This window comes from Temnothorax curvispinosus, unplaced genomic scaffold, assembly GCF_003070985.1.
Source record: "Temnothorax curvispinosus isolate PA1 unplaced genomic scaffold, ASM307098v1 QBEX01009991.1, whole genome shotgun sequence".
Lineage (NCBI taxonomy): Eukaryota > Metazoa > Arthropoda > Insecta > Hymenoptera > Formicidae > Temnothorax > Temnothorax curvispinosus.
In genome coordinates, this window is record NW_020219771.1 from 13,893 (window position 1) to 28,789 (window position 14,897).

Consider the following 14,897-nt stretch of genomic DNA (forward strand, 5'->3'; position numbering starts at 1 on the left):
GTTTTCACTTTTCGTTACTTGCATCTCACTTTTTTTTTTTTTTTTTTTTTAGTGATATTTCCACTCTCCGACTTTTAGAGAGTACTTACCTTAGGAATGCGATAACATCGAGAACCCTTAGAATATGGTGTGATCATCATCCACGTGCTTATTTTAGGAAGGTGATAACACTAGAAATCTCTTAGGATGGATCATTTAGACTAGAGTAAAATTTTCCAGAAAAGCGATAAAATCCTTTTTAGGTCCTGTAAAAAGAGAAATCTCAGACTGAAGAAGCAGTTCTCAGCAGTTTCTCGACAGTTCTTCACCTCGCAGTGCGTATTTATGACATAGTCACTTTAGTGTGTAAGTTTAAATCTATTGTAAGTAAAGTTATATAAATTCCTGCGATATAAATTCCTTTTTTGTGGAATAATAATTACCCATAGTAGCAAACGCTCACTGACTCTCGACGTAATTGTCCACAAAATAGCTATGTTTAAAAAGCTAAAAAGCAAGACAATAATATATCACACCCCTAGGAAAATACTGTCACAATTCAAAGAAATTTTGATTTTGAATTAAGCCCATAAAAAGTATGCCTAAAATGTTACGTGCTATAATAGTGTCACAAGTTTATAAGTGATATCCGAATACGGCAGAAGTTATTCTTTTAAAATTGACACCGCAACTTGGACAATACAACGAACAATAAAAATACCTTTGATAAAGACACGTAATATTGCTTCACTTACAAATAATTGAAAATAATGTGCACATGCTAGTGTCTTTCATGCAATAATACAGTACATGTATTTTCAAGCAGTACTTTCCAGAATTTTTATTTCTAATACATCTCACAAAACCGTTGTGAAAAGCGTTAATAATCTCGTTAGTTGTCATTATTGCCTAAATATCGACGCAACTGCATAAATAGGAAATTTGCAGGGAACGCACGCGGAACAGTCTATCATGAGTCTGCTAAGTACGAAGACATTTCTGTGCGTTATAATCAGTTTGACAGTGTGTCAATATACTCAAAGTCAGTACATCGTATTCGACAATCCCAGCGATGTTACTTTTCCTGATGATGATGGTGAGCAAAAACAAAAATTTTTAAAATCTTAGTTAATTTGATCAACATATACGATTTGATTATTGCTTGCTGCAAGTTTATATTATTTTTCCTATATCTAAATGTGTTTTTTTTTTCTGTAATAAAATCCGAATAAAGTTGTAGCATCGTTAACTTGCAATCTAATGATTACGATAATGTAATATTTAAATAATTCACTTTTAATAAGATATGTAATTTCATGTATGACTTTTTCACACATAGTTCTTAGTATTTCCACCAAAATGACAATGAGCATCTTATTTTTTTCGCTACACTGACATTTTTTCTTAAACGACGGATGAAGACTCGGTTAGAATAGTGGGCGGACATTATGCGGGGCTCGGAGATTTTCCATTCATGGCAGTGGTGCATCGACTCGTGGGCAAAGGAATAATCGGGAGTTGCGGCGGCACGGTCATATCCAGAAGATGGGTTCTCACAGCCGGCCATTGCGTAGTAGACTACCCGCGAAGATTTTTCGTAGTGTTCGGTATCGTCGACAAATCTGGAGTTGGATACAATTTTCTGCAAGGCCCCGGTGTGTCGATGATTACGAATCAAGCGATTCCACATCCGCAATACGCAAAGGCCTACAATGATATTGGATTACTCTACATGCCACAAGATATTCCCTTTTCCAGTAAGTACATTTAAATCGATATTTTTTTTCCTTTTTTCTTTTGCGTTTATTTATTTATTTATATGTCGGCATTATTTTATTATTCTACGGAAAAGTTAATAATGCGGAAAGTTAATAACAACTTGAATAACAAATAATCTTATAAATGTGAAAAGGAGACTCAATAAGAAAAAATCTTAATGTGTATGTACAGCTCTTTTTATGATCTTTGATACACACTAAAAAAATATCACAAATCACTATTAAATTACTAAAAAAATATTACTAACGTATATCGTGCCTCAATGTTTATTTTAAGAAACTATTAGTTAAAAATATAATATTGTCCAATTTTAGGAACTATTCAGCCAATAAGACTCGCGTTTTATGACGAAAGTTTTGTAAACAGAGATGCTCAAGTGCTCGGTTGGGGAAGAGATCGTATGGGTGGCGATGGTACTGTAAGACTTAAGTATGCTACATTGCCGATTATAGAAAATAATGTATGCAAGAGATACTGGTCCATCAGCGACAAGCACATTTGCACGGCCGCAGGTTTGGGACGAGACGCTTGTCAGGTAAAGTAATCACAAATCATACAGTTATAATTTATAATAATACACTGCAAAATAAATTATAAGTATAAGTAGAATACTCTAACGCGCAATATGAATTATATTGAATCATTTTAAGCAACTTTAATAAATAAAATTTGAAAGTATCTCTGTGTTTTCGTAAATTTATTATTTAATATTGTACTTTTAGGGCGACAGCGGTGGTCCTCTCATCGTAAGAAGAAATGGCCATGCCCTTCAAATCGGTATTGTGAGTTACGGAGACGCATATTGTCCTAGCAACTTACCTGGAGTGTTTACTAAGGTTTCTCCATTTATAGACTGGATTCACAGAGTTATGAAGCTATATTAATGCATAACTTTAATATCATCGATATGATCAATAATTTAAATGTATTATGTAATGTCTTATAATAAACACAGTTGTTTACAAAAAATGAACATGCATTACATGTATATTTTAATATTGATTTGTTAATACTGGTACATTTAATATCATCGATATGATCAGTAATTTAAATGTATCAGTATTATAAGTCAATATTAAAATGTAGATTTAATGCATGTGCATTTTTTATAAAAAAAAAACTGTGCTTGTTATGAGACAATATAAAATACTGCACTTATAAAATTATATATTCAATTATATACAGTAGACCCCAATAAAACACGGGTTCATAATGTTCATATAAGATAGGTTTATATAACACGGATCCGTATTACACGACAAAAAAATTTTAATATTTGTTTTAAAGTATAATAAAAAATATTATACTGTTACATCTGTAATATTTATTTTACATTTTTTATAATAAATCTTTATATCACTTTTATAAATATGCATACATTTCCATATGCATACATAATGCATATGTATATGTATATATGTAGATACTTGAATGATAGCGATGTTTTTGTAAAATTTGAAGAAAATAAAATATAAGAAAAGATGTTAATTGGCCAATGAACGAACGAGAACTCGGCTTGGCCGTTTTTGATTCGCCGATCATATTCGAGTTGTCGCTAAATCGTTTAGCACGTCTTTCGAATCGCGAGGCGGTTGTTTGTCAATGTATTGATCTGCTGACTAATATAATGTTTAGAAACGTCGATGCTTTGCTCGGTCTGTCTTATCTTAATATTGCGCGATTGTAATATTTCGTTTCTATATATTTCATTTCTACACTCGGCCGTCCTGACTCTGAAATCTGACCTCAACTTTTGACTGTCAGAGTACTCGAGAGAGTACTCAGCTAACCACTGTCATATAATCAACAGACGTCGAAGTCTCAAAAGTCCTTCATGATCGTCTATCTTTCTATAACTATCTATCATTACGTAATGCTATAAATTATTAACAAAGGCGGATGGTGACTTCATTGATCATTGATGACGTCAGAAGTGAGAAAAATATCATAAAAATTCTTGCAACATACATTAAAATAAAAATGTTTTTTAATAAGATACCGTTTGCAATTGATAGAATAGACTTCTAAAACATACCGAAAACTTCTCTTTTGTTTAAGTAATCCACATATGTCGAATTGAATTATGCCTAATCAATTAAGGACGAAAACAACCCGTTTTACAGCTGCCGAATTGAAATAAATATTTGCTTTCACATATTAAATTATAATTGTTGTTAAATTATTGTTAAACAATTTATTAGATTAACTATTATTAGACATTTATTTTAAATATAAAAACACTACACTAGAACGAAAAATACCGCTGTACGTAGCAAGAATAATTTAGCTTTTTAACGTCATTTTTCACTCTTTTCAGCCTAATTTTGCTAGATGTGACATTGTGTGTACTATCATCGCAGACTTGGCAATCGAGCCAAGATAGGAGCCTTAAAAATACAGAATTCGTTGATGTCCACTTCTCCATGTTTGCGATTAATTATAAAATAACTAATAATATCGCAAACAAACAAGCTATACGTATACATTATATCTATCAAAAAATTCTCGATAAAAAGGCTATAAAAAATGGCCGACATAAAAGAGGATGGACAAAATAAACACATGATTTCTTTAAGAAGAAATGTGCAGTCGCTGGAGCATTGTAAGATCACAATAAGGAATTAGTTTAAACTTTTCGTGTCAATCATTCGGGCAATCATTACCGCGCTGTTCTAAGCTGTGTGCTGAGGATTGCTTTATGTTTCGCAAATTATTAAAGAAATAACCAAGTTAAATCAGAAATATATGTTTCCTTATTTATATATAGCAGTAATACAATCACTTATAGGCTGGGTTCGTCTTGACGCTTTTAGCGCTGTAAGCATCATTCTATCTTCGTTGCACATCGAATATCAAACGAGGCTAGAACGATGCTTTCAGCGCTAAAAGTGTCAAGACGAACGTAGCCATAATGGTACAAACCGGCGATATTAATAAATTAATTATAAATCAAATTGGAATTGTCGATATTATAGCATTCGTTTCTGCCTCTTGTACAACCCTTACGTCAAGATAATGACAAACTGTCAAGCATCACGTATCAATTTCCATGCTCAAAATCTATCCCTCGGTTATCCAATTAAAATTCGAGTAAAAATCTCGCGGGGTCTAAAGAATTCCTAAAATATCGTTTGACGTGTATAACGCTCTCAAATGCATGATTAATGCCTTAAGGTAAAGGTACCAATACCCGGACACTTAAGCATAGGAAATGTACCAATACCTGGACACGTATCTGTCTGGATACCTTTAAAAAAATATAAATTTATGAAAATAAACGCTTGGATATTATAACTGAAGTTTCAAATTATAAGAAAAAATACTTTTATCTTTGATTTTAATTCGCGTTATACTTATAAATAATAAAGGTGTCCGGATATAGATACATGTCCGGGTATTGGTACCTTTACCTTAATTAAAATTTAATAATATATATCTGTTACGACTTACCGTTAGAAACAGCTACTTACCGTTCGCATATCCTGATACCGATGACCAGTAACCGCTATCGTATGACAATCCAAAGAACAATAACTGTCATGTCGTTTGTTGCGCTGAAGATCATTACTTTCAACTTAACAATTAAAGATTTCTCTTTTATTTACAATGCCGATGCGATTAACAATTATCTCATCACTTATATTGTTTTTTTTACGACTAGCAGATTCAAACCTTTGCATTTTCGATTTAATAATGAAAAAATTTTAATTATTTTATCTATGTTGATTTATGCAAAAGTTAATATTCGAGCTTCCGATGTGACTAATAATAAACAGATTTATATAATAAGATAAAGACAATAAAATCTTGTAATATACAATACTCTCTATGCTTTTAAATAAAAAAATTTGCTAACGTTAAAGGGTAATTAAAAATACAAAATAGCGAAATATTTTTTTCAATTAGACGGAAGATGTATTAAGTCAGAAAATAAAGAGAAAATTACGGAAAATGGTTCATCGCATCATATGTCATGCATATCATATTAGGTGGCGTTGTGGAAGGTAAAGAATGACAAAGATTGACAGAATTCTTCTAATAATGTACATATGCATAATCTATACAAAATATTATACAAAACATTATCGCACAACTTATAATCAATATCGTACAATTCGTATTTTCAATGCTCGCCGCTGACAGCGCGGACATATTTTCGTTTGTTTGACATATTACACAGGCGCACGTAATTATTAATCTCCCCGCTTGTACGTACCGTGTCTCTAGATACGTACATCGAAATCTCGTCTATGTAATATGAAGACTTCCTTTCGCTCCTCAACATTACTAATAAGCCATTCCTCAGACGAAAAGACTAATAATATAAGCCGTTTACTTTCAAAATAGTGTAAATTCAATTTCATGAATCTCGCTAAAATTATAATATATTAATATTATTATACATTGCTTACATATCCGTAAGTCTTTTTTAATTACTCTCACTATGTTGGAAGCAGACGACTCATATACTCGATATTGCACGCGCGTATTCACTACATCGTTCATAAATATTCTTGCAGAGCATCTACAACGCAATGCTATAAAAGAGTGACGTTGACAGATATACATGTACAAGTAAACTTTGCACGCACTAAATATCACATTACGTACAGCTGTCTGTCTTTTTGCGAGGGACTAGTTTATTTCCGTTTTGCGTCGACGAGAAACCGTCAACGAATTTTAATTATATATATAAAACTAACTTATTTACGACTCCTGTACAGTATTGCACAGATGCAGCTGTCATGCACGTACGCATATGCGCGTATTGGTACAAATTTGTGTTTTGCAGTTTCTCCCATCGAGGAATTGCATCTCTATTTCATTATCTCTACTGTTTCTTCTAACCTCACTCACGCATATATACATAAAGAATATAAGACGTCAATGGCAAATATACTTCTCTAAAATCATAGCCCTGCAGCAATTTCATTACGATTCTACAAAATTTCAGAAAAATAAAAAGAAAATATGAAATTTTGTTTCGTAAATAAAATATAGCTCTATAAATGGACACAAAGTAAAAATTTGCCACTGACGTCTCGTAATTAAGACTAAAACAGATAACGACTGCAATTTCCATAGAATTTGAAACATTACGCTAGAAAAATAACCGTATTTCTTATTTTTATCCGGAAACATAATATAATAATTCTCCATGTAAAAAAAGAAATAACAAAAAATATCTTATATATTATAATCTTATATTATATTATAATCTTCATCAAAATGATAAGAGATTTGTCACGGATAAAAATTATCTTTTGATGCAATTCTGCTGTTATTGATGCAGCTGTTATAGCACAATCAAAATAACATTTGCATAAATAATAGCCAAAACTTAAAATTTCAGTCGTTACCTTTTCGTTTCCTTAATCGACCATATAAATTTTGCAAGTTTCACTTGCACCGCACAAGATTTACCATACAGAACGCAAATCGACGTAATTATATACATATGTACAACTTAATAAAAATATTTCAAAAAGACAGAAAGAAATAACAATGCACACAACAAGATCAATACAATGAGAGAATTTGACAGTATAGCCAAAATTCTCACCATTTCATTCACAGTCATATTGTGGCTATTGTGCAATAAAATGTAAAACGCACAGTAAGGAGCATATTGTGTAAAATAATAATTATAATTAATGTATGTGAATAATTAATATGTGCAAATGTTTTACAAAAGTGTTATGTATATTAGGTATACATATAAATACCAATATATATAAAAAATAGAAAAATGTGACCTAAATGAAACATTAATGGCCACAGAGTACTGAAACACTTTTTTTAATATTAAGGTAGCAGGAGAAACGTCACCTGAGACAAATAAATTTATACATTATGTTGGAATTAACCAACAACAGTTATACTTGCGGTTGATAACATGCGCATATGCGCTCGTGCCGAGAAAGCGTTAGTGCTTTAAGTATATTTTGTACTTCTCAAGATACCGAATGTAATATATAGTGTCAGAATATCATTCATCAGTGTTGCGTTATTTTCCTCTACGGCCTCAAGTAAAGTTTAACACATTTTATTTAAAAATCGGTATAAAACAGATTAATATATTCTCAATTATAAAAAAAATATTCTCTCCCTCTCCCTGCCTCTCTTGAAAAAAGTTTTTAATTTGAGATATCTCACCACTGACCAAAACTTGTTTTGGTTTTGTTACCTTTCCAACTAATATGCAATCATCTTTAGTAAAGATCAATAGACCTTGGAAGAAGGCTGAAAAGCTCGAAATAAAGTCCGAAGCGATCGAAGACGCGGTACATATATCATTTTATATCACACGTGCGTGGAAAATGGCCCATTCCGCGCGCACCATCTGTGCGACAAATAGCCAATTTCCCACGCGAGAAATTCCCCACTCGAACCCGTGCAGGGATGAGAAATCTCTCACGCGTGCGGAATCGGCCATCCGTCACACAGATGACGCGCGCGCAATAGGCCACTTTCCACGCACTTTGTAATATAAAATAGGATGTGTAACACGTGCTGCGGGTTGAGAATTGGACACGAGTGCGGGTGATCGCACTCGCTTTCGGCTCGTGCGTCCACTCCGCACTCGTGTCCAATTCTCAACTTCCCGCACTTGTTACACAAATAACTATTACTTCTCTAACCTATGCTTGTATTATGTGCCTAAAATGTAGTAATAGCGCGTTTGTTGTAACTACGTGCTCATGTTGTATTTCTAAGTAATTATATAATTAGAGAGAACATATACCAAAAAACACTTTGCCAAGAGTGTGCACGGCTAAAAAATGTGTTGCCAGTACGGGTTTCCACCCCAGGGAGTGTCTGTCGGGGAGGTTGAGGTGAGGAAGTGGAACGCGTGGGGGATGCCGTAAGCGGTGGGCGAGGGGATGGCGTCGGCAGAGAGGTGCCGCCCCTACGACCAAAACTACTACTTTTCCAGACGTCACATCGGTCGCGAGACTCAACGCGACGTCGCTCAAAAAGTTGACCAAGTTTCTACTTTTATCGCTCGCGATGCGCGAAATAGCACGAAACCTGGCGACCATAACCTATACAGAGTGCTCGGGTTTCTGTGTATCGTAATTAGTAATATAAATAACTGTACTTCAAAATGAGTCTAGAAGAGAATATGGAAAGTACAGAAAATATGGATGTATGTATTTGTTTACTTATGTGCGTCTAATTTTATTATTATAAATGTGTCTTTTATTTATAATTTGTGACAACTCAGATATGTGTATAATGTTAATTTATATATTAATTAATCGTTAACTTTATTTTTAAAAGAAACTGAAACAATTGTTCAGAATTCTGACGTTTTTGAAGAAATTATAATAATGGAGGTTCGTAACAGACGTTGTCTGTGGGACCAGAGATCAGATATGCAACTACGCGGAGTCGATACTACAAAACGAACGTGGGATGAAATATCCGCACTTCTTGGTAAGTATATTTTTTATTTGTAAATAAAGCTTGTGCTGAAAGTTTATAGGATACAAAATTTTTACACATTTTATGCAATATTTTTCGTTTTTCATGCAGGTCAGGAATCGAAAATACTTTAGAAAAAATGGAAAAAATCTTTGGGATACATTCCGTCGGAAGCACCAGGGAATGAAAACATACATTCCTAGTGGAAGTGCGGCTATAAAGAAGCCAGATCTATGCAAATTTTATAACCTTATGGAATTTTTTGTGCCGACAGTGCAATTCCGAAAGTACGTTCATAATTTTCACATACTTAATTACTTTAACAAAATTATGAATTTATTGCTTACGATTCTGACGCTTGTCTAAACAATTAATAAATTTTTATTTTCATTCAATGCAGAACGTACAGTAACCTAGATGGGTTGTCGCAGACCAGAAATTCGTGTTCAAACCGTCAAACATCCTCGAGGTTTGTGCCAATCACGACTCTCAGAGACACTTTACTTCCTTCACAGTCGCAGCCTGTTGAGACAGCAGTAGTGCAAAGTATGTATATTATGTATACTGTATAGTGTATATCATTTGATTTATTATAATAAACTGAGATACTCATTACTTAAAATTTATTTTGCATAATGAAGATATGAGATCTGTTTTATTATCTCCACCGACTTCATGCACGCCACAAAGGCCAGAAACCATTGCACCACTGTCAATATTAAATTCTCCATTGACAAGTATGTCGGAGAGAGCTTTGCCAGGTAATTCATCTGGTCTATCAAGCCTGGCGTTATGTATTCCACCAGATACGAGGAAGAGACGTAGCCGAAGTATATCGGTAGAACCGCAAAACGCTAAACGGATGCGTGAAGACGACAAATTCGAAAAATTGTTGTCTAAAATGGCTGAACCGCGCTCTGAAAAACAGGTCTTCTGTAGTTTCTTACAATCTAAGTTGCAAAAACTAGAGAAAAAATATTATCTGCGCATTACGCATATTATAATAGAGGCAGTAATAAAGATTGAAATAGAACAATCTAAAAATCAAAACTGAAAATAACGAGGGAGACGAAAAAAAGGGGCCGAGGTAACCGCGTCGTTTCCTTGAAAAACGAACGAAAATAGCCGCGATGGATGCAAAATTGCAGATAAAGATACCGATTGGTTGCTCTGTCTATCAACTTTATAGAGTAACATTACTACAATTTAAAATCAAGCTGAGCTAAACCATGCGTGTACAGTGTTCCCACTCAATGTTTCCAATCGGAGGACATCTAGACGTCACTGTCGATCAGGTGCGTAAACGATCTGGGAGCTATATTCGCACCTCTGGCGAACCTGATTAACTCACTGAGCGTAGTGAAAGGTTACAAAACAACTTACTTTCCTAGAATCGTCAAATGTGTAGTTAATGGAGTTGTTACTCCTGAACCGACGACTGTACTCTATTCCAATCTTAAACAAGTCGTCACTCTCCTATCGCTATCATTCCGAAAGAAATTGGGAAATATAAAGCAAGAATTGGGAGAACTCAAAAGAATGATGTAGATAGGAGCTGGGTCAGGAGGAACGCCAAGAAACTGCAATAAAATAATTAAAAAGAAAAAGAAAGAAAATATTATAATTATTAAACCAATAACAACAGGAGAATGAATCTACAAAAAAGAAAAAATAGATATAACAAATATAAAAACAATACAATTGCAGAAACTAAACCAGATAGTGCAACAGACTTTGTTTTATTAACTATTCCGGCCGGTACAACGAAAAAAATACAACCATTAGATGTATACGGTTTCCGATTGTGGAAAAATTTTATTAGATATTTTTCTGATATGGTTATGTTGTTAGACCTTGCAATAGATCTCCAGGTTCGAAATAATATCTTGAAATTGCAGTCATTAACGCACAATCAATTAATTATCATCGCCTAGGTTTCAAAATTTATTGAAATATGCGTGGTTTAAAAGTGGATATATACAGAATAGGCTAAATGAATTTCAAACATCAGTCGAATTTTGTTTCAAGAGTAATTTTAAAGTAAAATGTGACATTTGTGGTAAAACTGCCATAATTACTTGTTCTTAGTGCAAAAAATCGCTTTGCATAACACATTTCTTTCATGATCATCATCTTTGCGACAAATATGTGCCATAAATGTAACTTACAAATATTATATGTTTATGTACTGATTAATATAAAAATTCGACTCTAATTTATCAATACATGAGTCGTCTTACAATCTACAATTTTGTTAATCGTATATCGTAAACTCTCCCCCTGAATCTCACAAACATGATAAAACATTACGTTTGTCGAGAAAAAATTAAAATAATGACGGAGAAAGAAGATTGACAAGAACATTGTTAAAAAAAAATCAAGAGGAACATCTCAACGAAACATCGTGATAGAGGACACGATGCAAAGACGAACAAAGACTGAAGAAAGAAAATTACGTAAGAAGAAAAGAGAAATTTATCGAAGGAGGATCGAAGAAGAGGAAAAGGAACGTCGCATTTTCAGGATTGCCGCTCGAAATCGTTGCATTTTCAAACATTTAAAATCGTCGCATTTTTGGGAGTGCCGTTCGAAGTCGTCGGCTTATCCGGAATTCGCGAGATTTTAATAATTAGCACATAACTGCGTCAATTTCCACGTTCTCAGACGTGACGGCTGTCTCGTGCGTGGTCTTTGAGCGGGAACAACCTGGATCGCATAACAAAAACTGCTCAGATAATCTGACCTAACTGTGCGTGGAGGGATGCGACTGGACGTGCCGGTGGCGAGGGGAGATTATCCTCATTGTAGGGAGCTCGCTTTCTACTTTTCGAGGATCTCTCTTCTCTCTGTCGAACACTTCATACCGACCACGCGGGGCTAAGTCTTTAATCGGGCAAATCGAGTCAGTTGTCCGGCTCTGAACGCGTCGAGATAACGCGGTTATCGTGGAAATAATCTGGCGTTAATTCGCTGAACGCTGCCGGTCTCACGACCATCGGACGCAAGCGGGCTCAACTGCACGCTGCCGTCCTCGCGACCGTCGGATGCAGGCGAGCGCAACTGTACGCTGACCATCTCGCGCAGGGTCGAAGTTTTCGTCCTACCGCGGAGGTCAAACGATTGGCGGCATTCGATAACCGCGTGGTTGTGACTCAGGTCGCTCGGGCTTTAGGCATTGCAGGTCCTCCACAACCCCAACAACACCTAGGAGCTAGACCCAAAGTCTACCTTGGCAAGCCAAAAAACAAGCGAGATCCAAACGCTGTTTTGGCACAGCCAAACCGAGGCAACCCACCTGTTAACGCAGGGCCTCACCAAACACAACCCCGACATCGAGTACCCAGAACTTTAAATAAGCCAACGAATCTTTCAAAGAACGCCGACCAGTCACAACTTAGTTCTGAGGATCCTGGCAAAAACTCCGTCTTTAGTCACGGGATGAATGTCAGAGAAATTAACATCGATACACCGATGTCACCTGGAGCACCAGCTCTAATCGAAGTCTCACGCATTACATGCAGTGAGATGACGACCCAAACATTCAAAAAAGTCTACTCCCCCGAGTACTTGGATTACTACGCGACCGTACTTCTGTGGGGCCGTATCACAGCGCTCAAGAAAGCTAACCTTGATGTCCTAACAGTACCGGAGGAACAACTTCTCCGATTGATTGAAGACAATCAGTTCGCGTTTCCCAAATCAATTTTATATCAATACAGGATCATCGGGAAGATTTAAACTCCAACGAGGGAAAACCTAAAACCTTCGTTAACACCATTACTCATTCACGTCATTGAAGGTAGAGAAGAGTATTATGGACCACTCACAGCAACAACCCACAACCTATACGAGGAAATACCATGCCTCAGAGTACTGTCTGAAGCTGTTCGACAGACCGTAAGCGGTTTACCAATGGAACCTTATCCATCATCAGTTGCCGCCGCTGACATCGTCCCAAATTCAAACCTTCTGGGCTATCGTCCTTTAGGCAATCGACGCAACGAGGCTAAGAATTTAGCTTTTGATAATGAGATTACAGCAGATGCATTTCCCGAGAACGTGCCTACCACCGGATGTAATATTAGCTTCCTTATAGCTATATCCGCGATCATTGCGCAAACCAAAACTTTTACGATTAGCGCAGTTGATCTTACCACGATGAGCCAAAGCGAATCCACCGTCCAAGCGACCATGCAGAAAGCCGAATTAGCTGCAACCACCGAAAAGACTGGCGAAATTTACACTTATTTCCTCCCGTCAACCGCCCTGGCCGCCAAAATTCGCGGAGTTGCTATTGGCAGCTTTAAGGCAAATAGAGGGCCGCGGCTACAGGGCCCCCCCTCGTCGAAACTAAGGCAAAATTTTTTTTCTAAATTAACACGACAAAACCAATCAGCGATCATCTTTATTCATCCCATTACTAGAGTAATCAAAGCATCTAGCTTTGAGATTGATTGTCATGATGATGCTCTACCAATTTTCTCTATACGACGAGTTCAGTACAACATAACATTGACCAGTGTGCATACTCTCAATGCATACTCTCAAAGAATCAGTGTATCGACGAAGACGGGGCAAATGTATTCTGGGCGCCAGTACCAGATGACAAATGTAAATTGCACTTATAACATTTTGTATCAAGATCAGGCTACTAAGATCTTTGACTCCGATACTCAATATCCTGTCGTATACTCTTTGACAACCAAAGAAGTTACTTTTGCTTTATCAAAAACATCTGAATATAATGTTTGTGGTTTTACCTTGATACGAACCGAACACCCTAAATTGACAGTTATAGAAACTAATGAAAAGAATCTCTTCCCTAAACTCACCAAAATTTCAATTATTAACTTAGATATTTTTACTTACATTAATTCTAAATTTGTCTACGTTGAAAAGCACCTGAAAACACAAATGGAAGACCTTTATCGTAAAATTATCGACCACAAATGCCAATTGAAGCGGCAAGTTTTAAGAAATGCAATATCCTTAGCTCACACCCAATCCGATGCATTCGCATACAATTTAATGAAAGGCCCCGGTTATATGGCCGTTATATCGGGCAAAGTAGCCCACATTATTAAATGTGTTCCAACTGTTGTTACTCGTCGTGCCACTGAAACGTTACCTCCAGTTACCCGTGTCAATACGAAACCATTCTCTATATTTATCTCCCAAAACTCACATTATGACCTATAGCGGTACCCAGATTGATTGTAATCCTCTCCCGCCGATCATGTATAACATAAAAGGAGGGTGGGTAAGTCTGACTCCCAAACCTGCAGCAGTACCCCCACCCCAGATCTTGGAACCAATGACGGAACCAGTGTGGAAATTCGTCGACGCAGACCACCTTGCCGAGAGCAAGATATACTCCCAAAAAGGCCTCGCCAGGTTGCGTGATCATATCATGTTCCCTGTCGAGAGTTCGGCTTTCCTTAATACCTTTGCACGGACCGCAGCCGGTCACCGTGTCCCTGGATCAGGAATCTTTTGGCCAGGTCTCCTTAATGAGCAAATTTTTTATCGGTTAGCCATTTCAACTGCCGAAAATCTGTGGAGTGGTTTCAAGCAATTTGGAACGATTTGTGCAGGATTAATTGGCATCTGGATGGTAATAAGATTCATTCGAGCGATCTTCTCCTCACTCAATAATCTCACGCTGCACTTGGGAAGACGCAATAAACCTTCGCCGCGGCGCCAGCGGCCAG

General features: G+C 36.1%; 1 protein-coding gene across 1 annotated transcript; it reads left to right on the top strand.

Moving 5' to 3' along the window:
• The first annotated feature begins 951 nt into the window (after positions 1 to 951).
• LOC112459598 (chymotrypsin-2-like) lies at positions 952 to 2,642 on the top strand. Its single transcript, XM_025023776.1, has 4 exons — positions 952 to 1,075; positions 1,401 to 1,736; positions 2,073 to 2,293; positions 2,481 to 2,642. Exons 1-4 carry the CDS (start codon positions 952 to 954, stop codon positions 2,640 to 2,642), a joined length of 843 nt encoding a protein of 280 aa, XP_024879544.1.
• Positions 2,643 to 14,897: the final 12,255 nt, after the last annotated feature.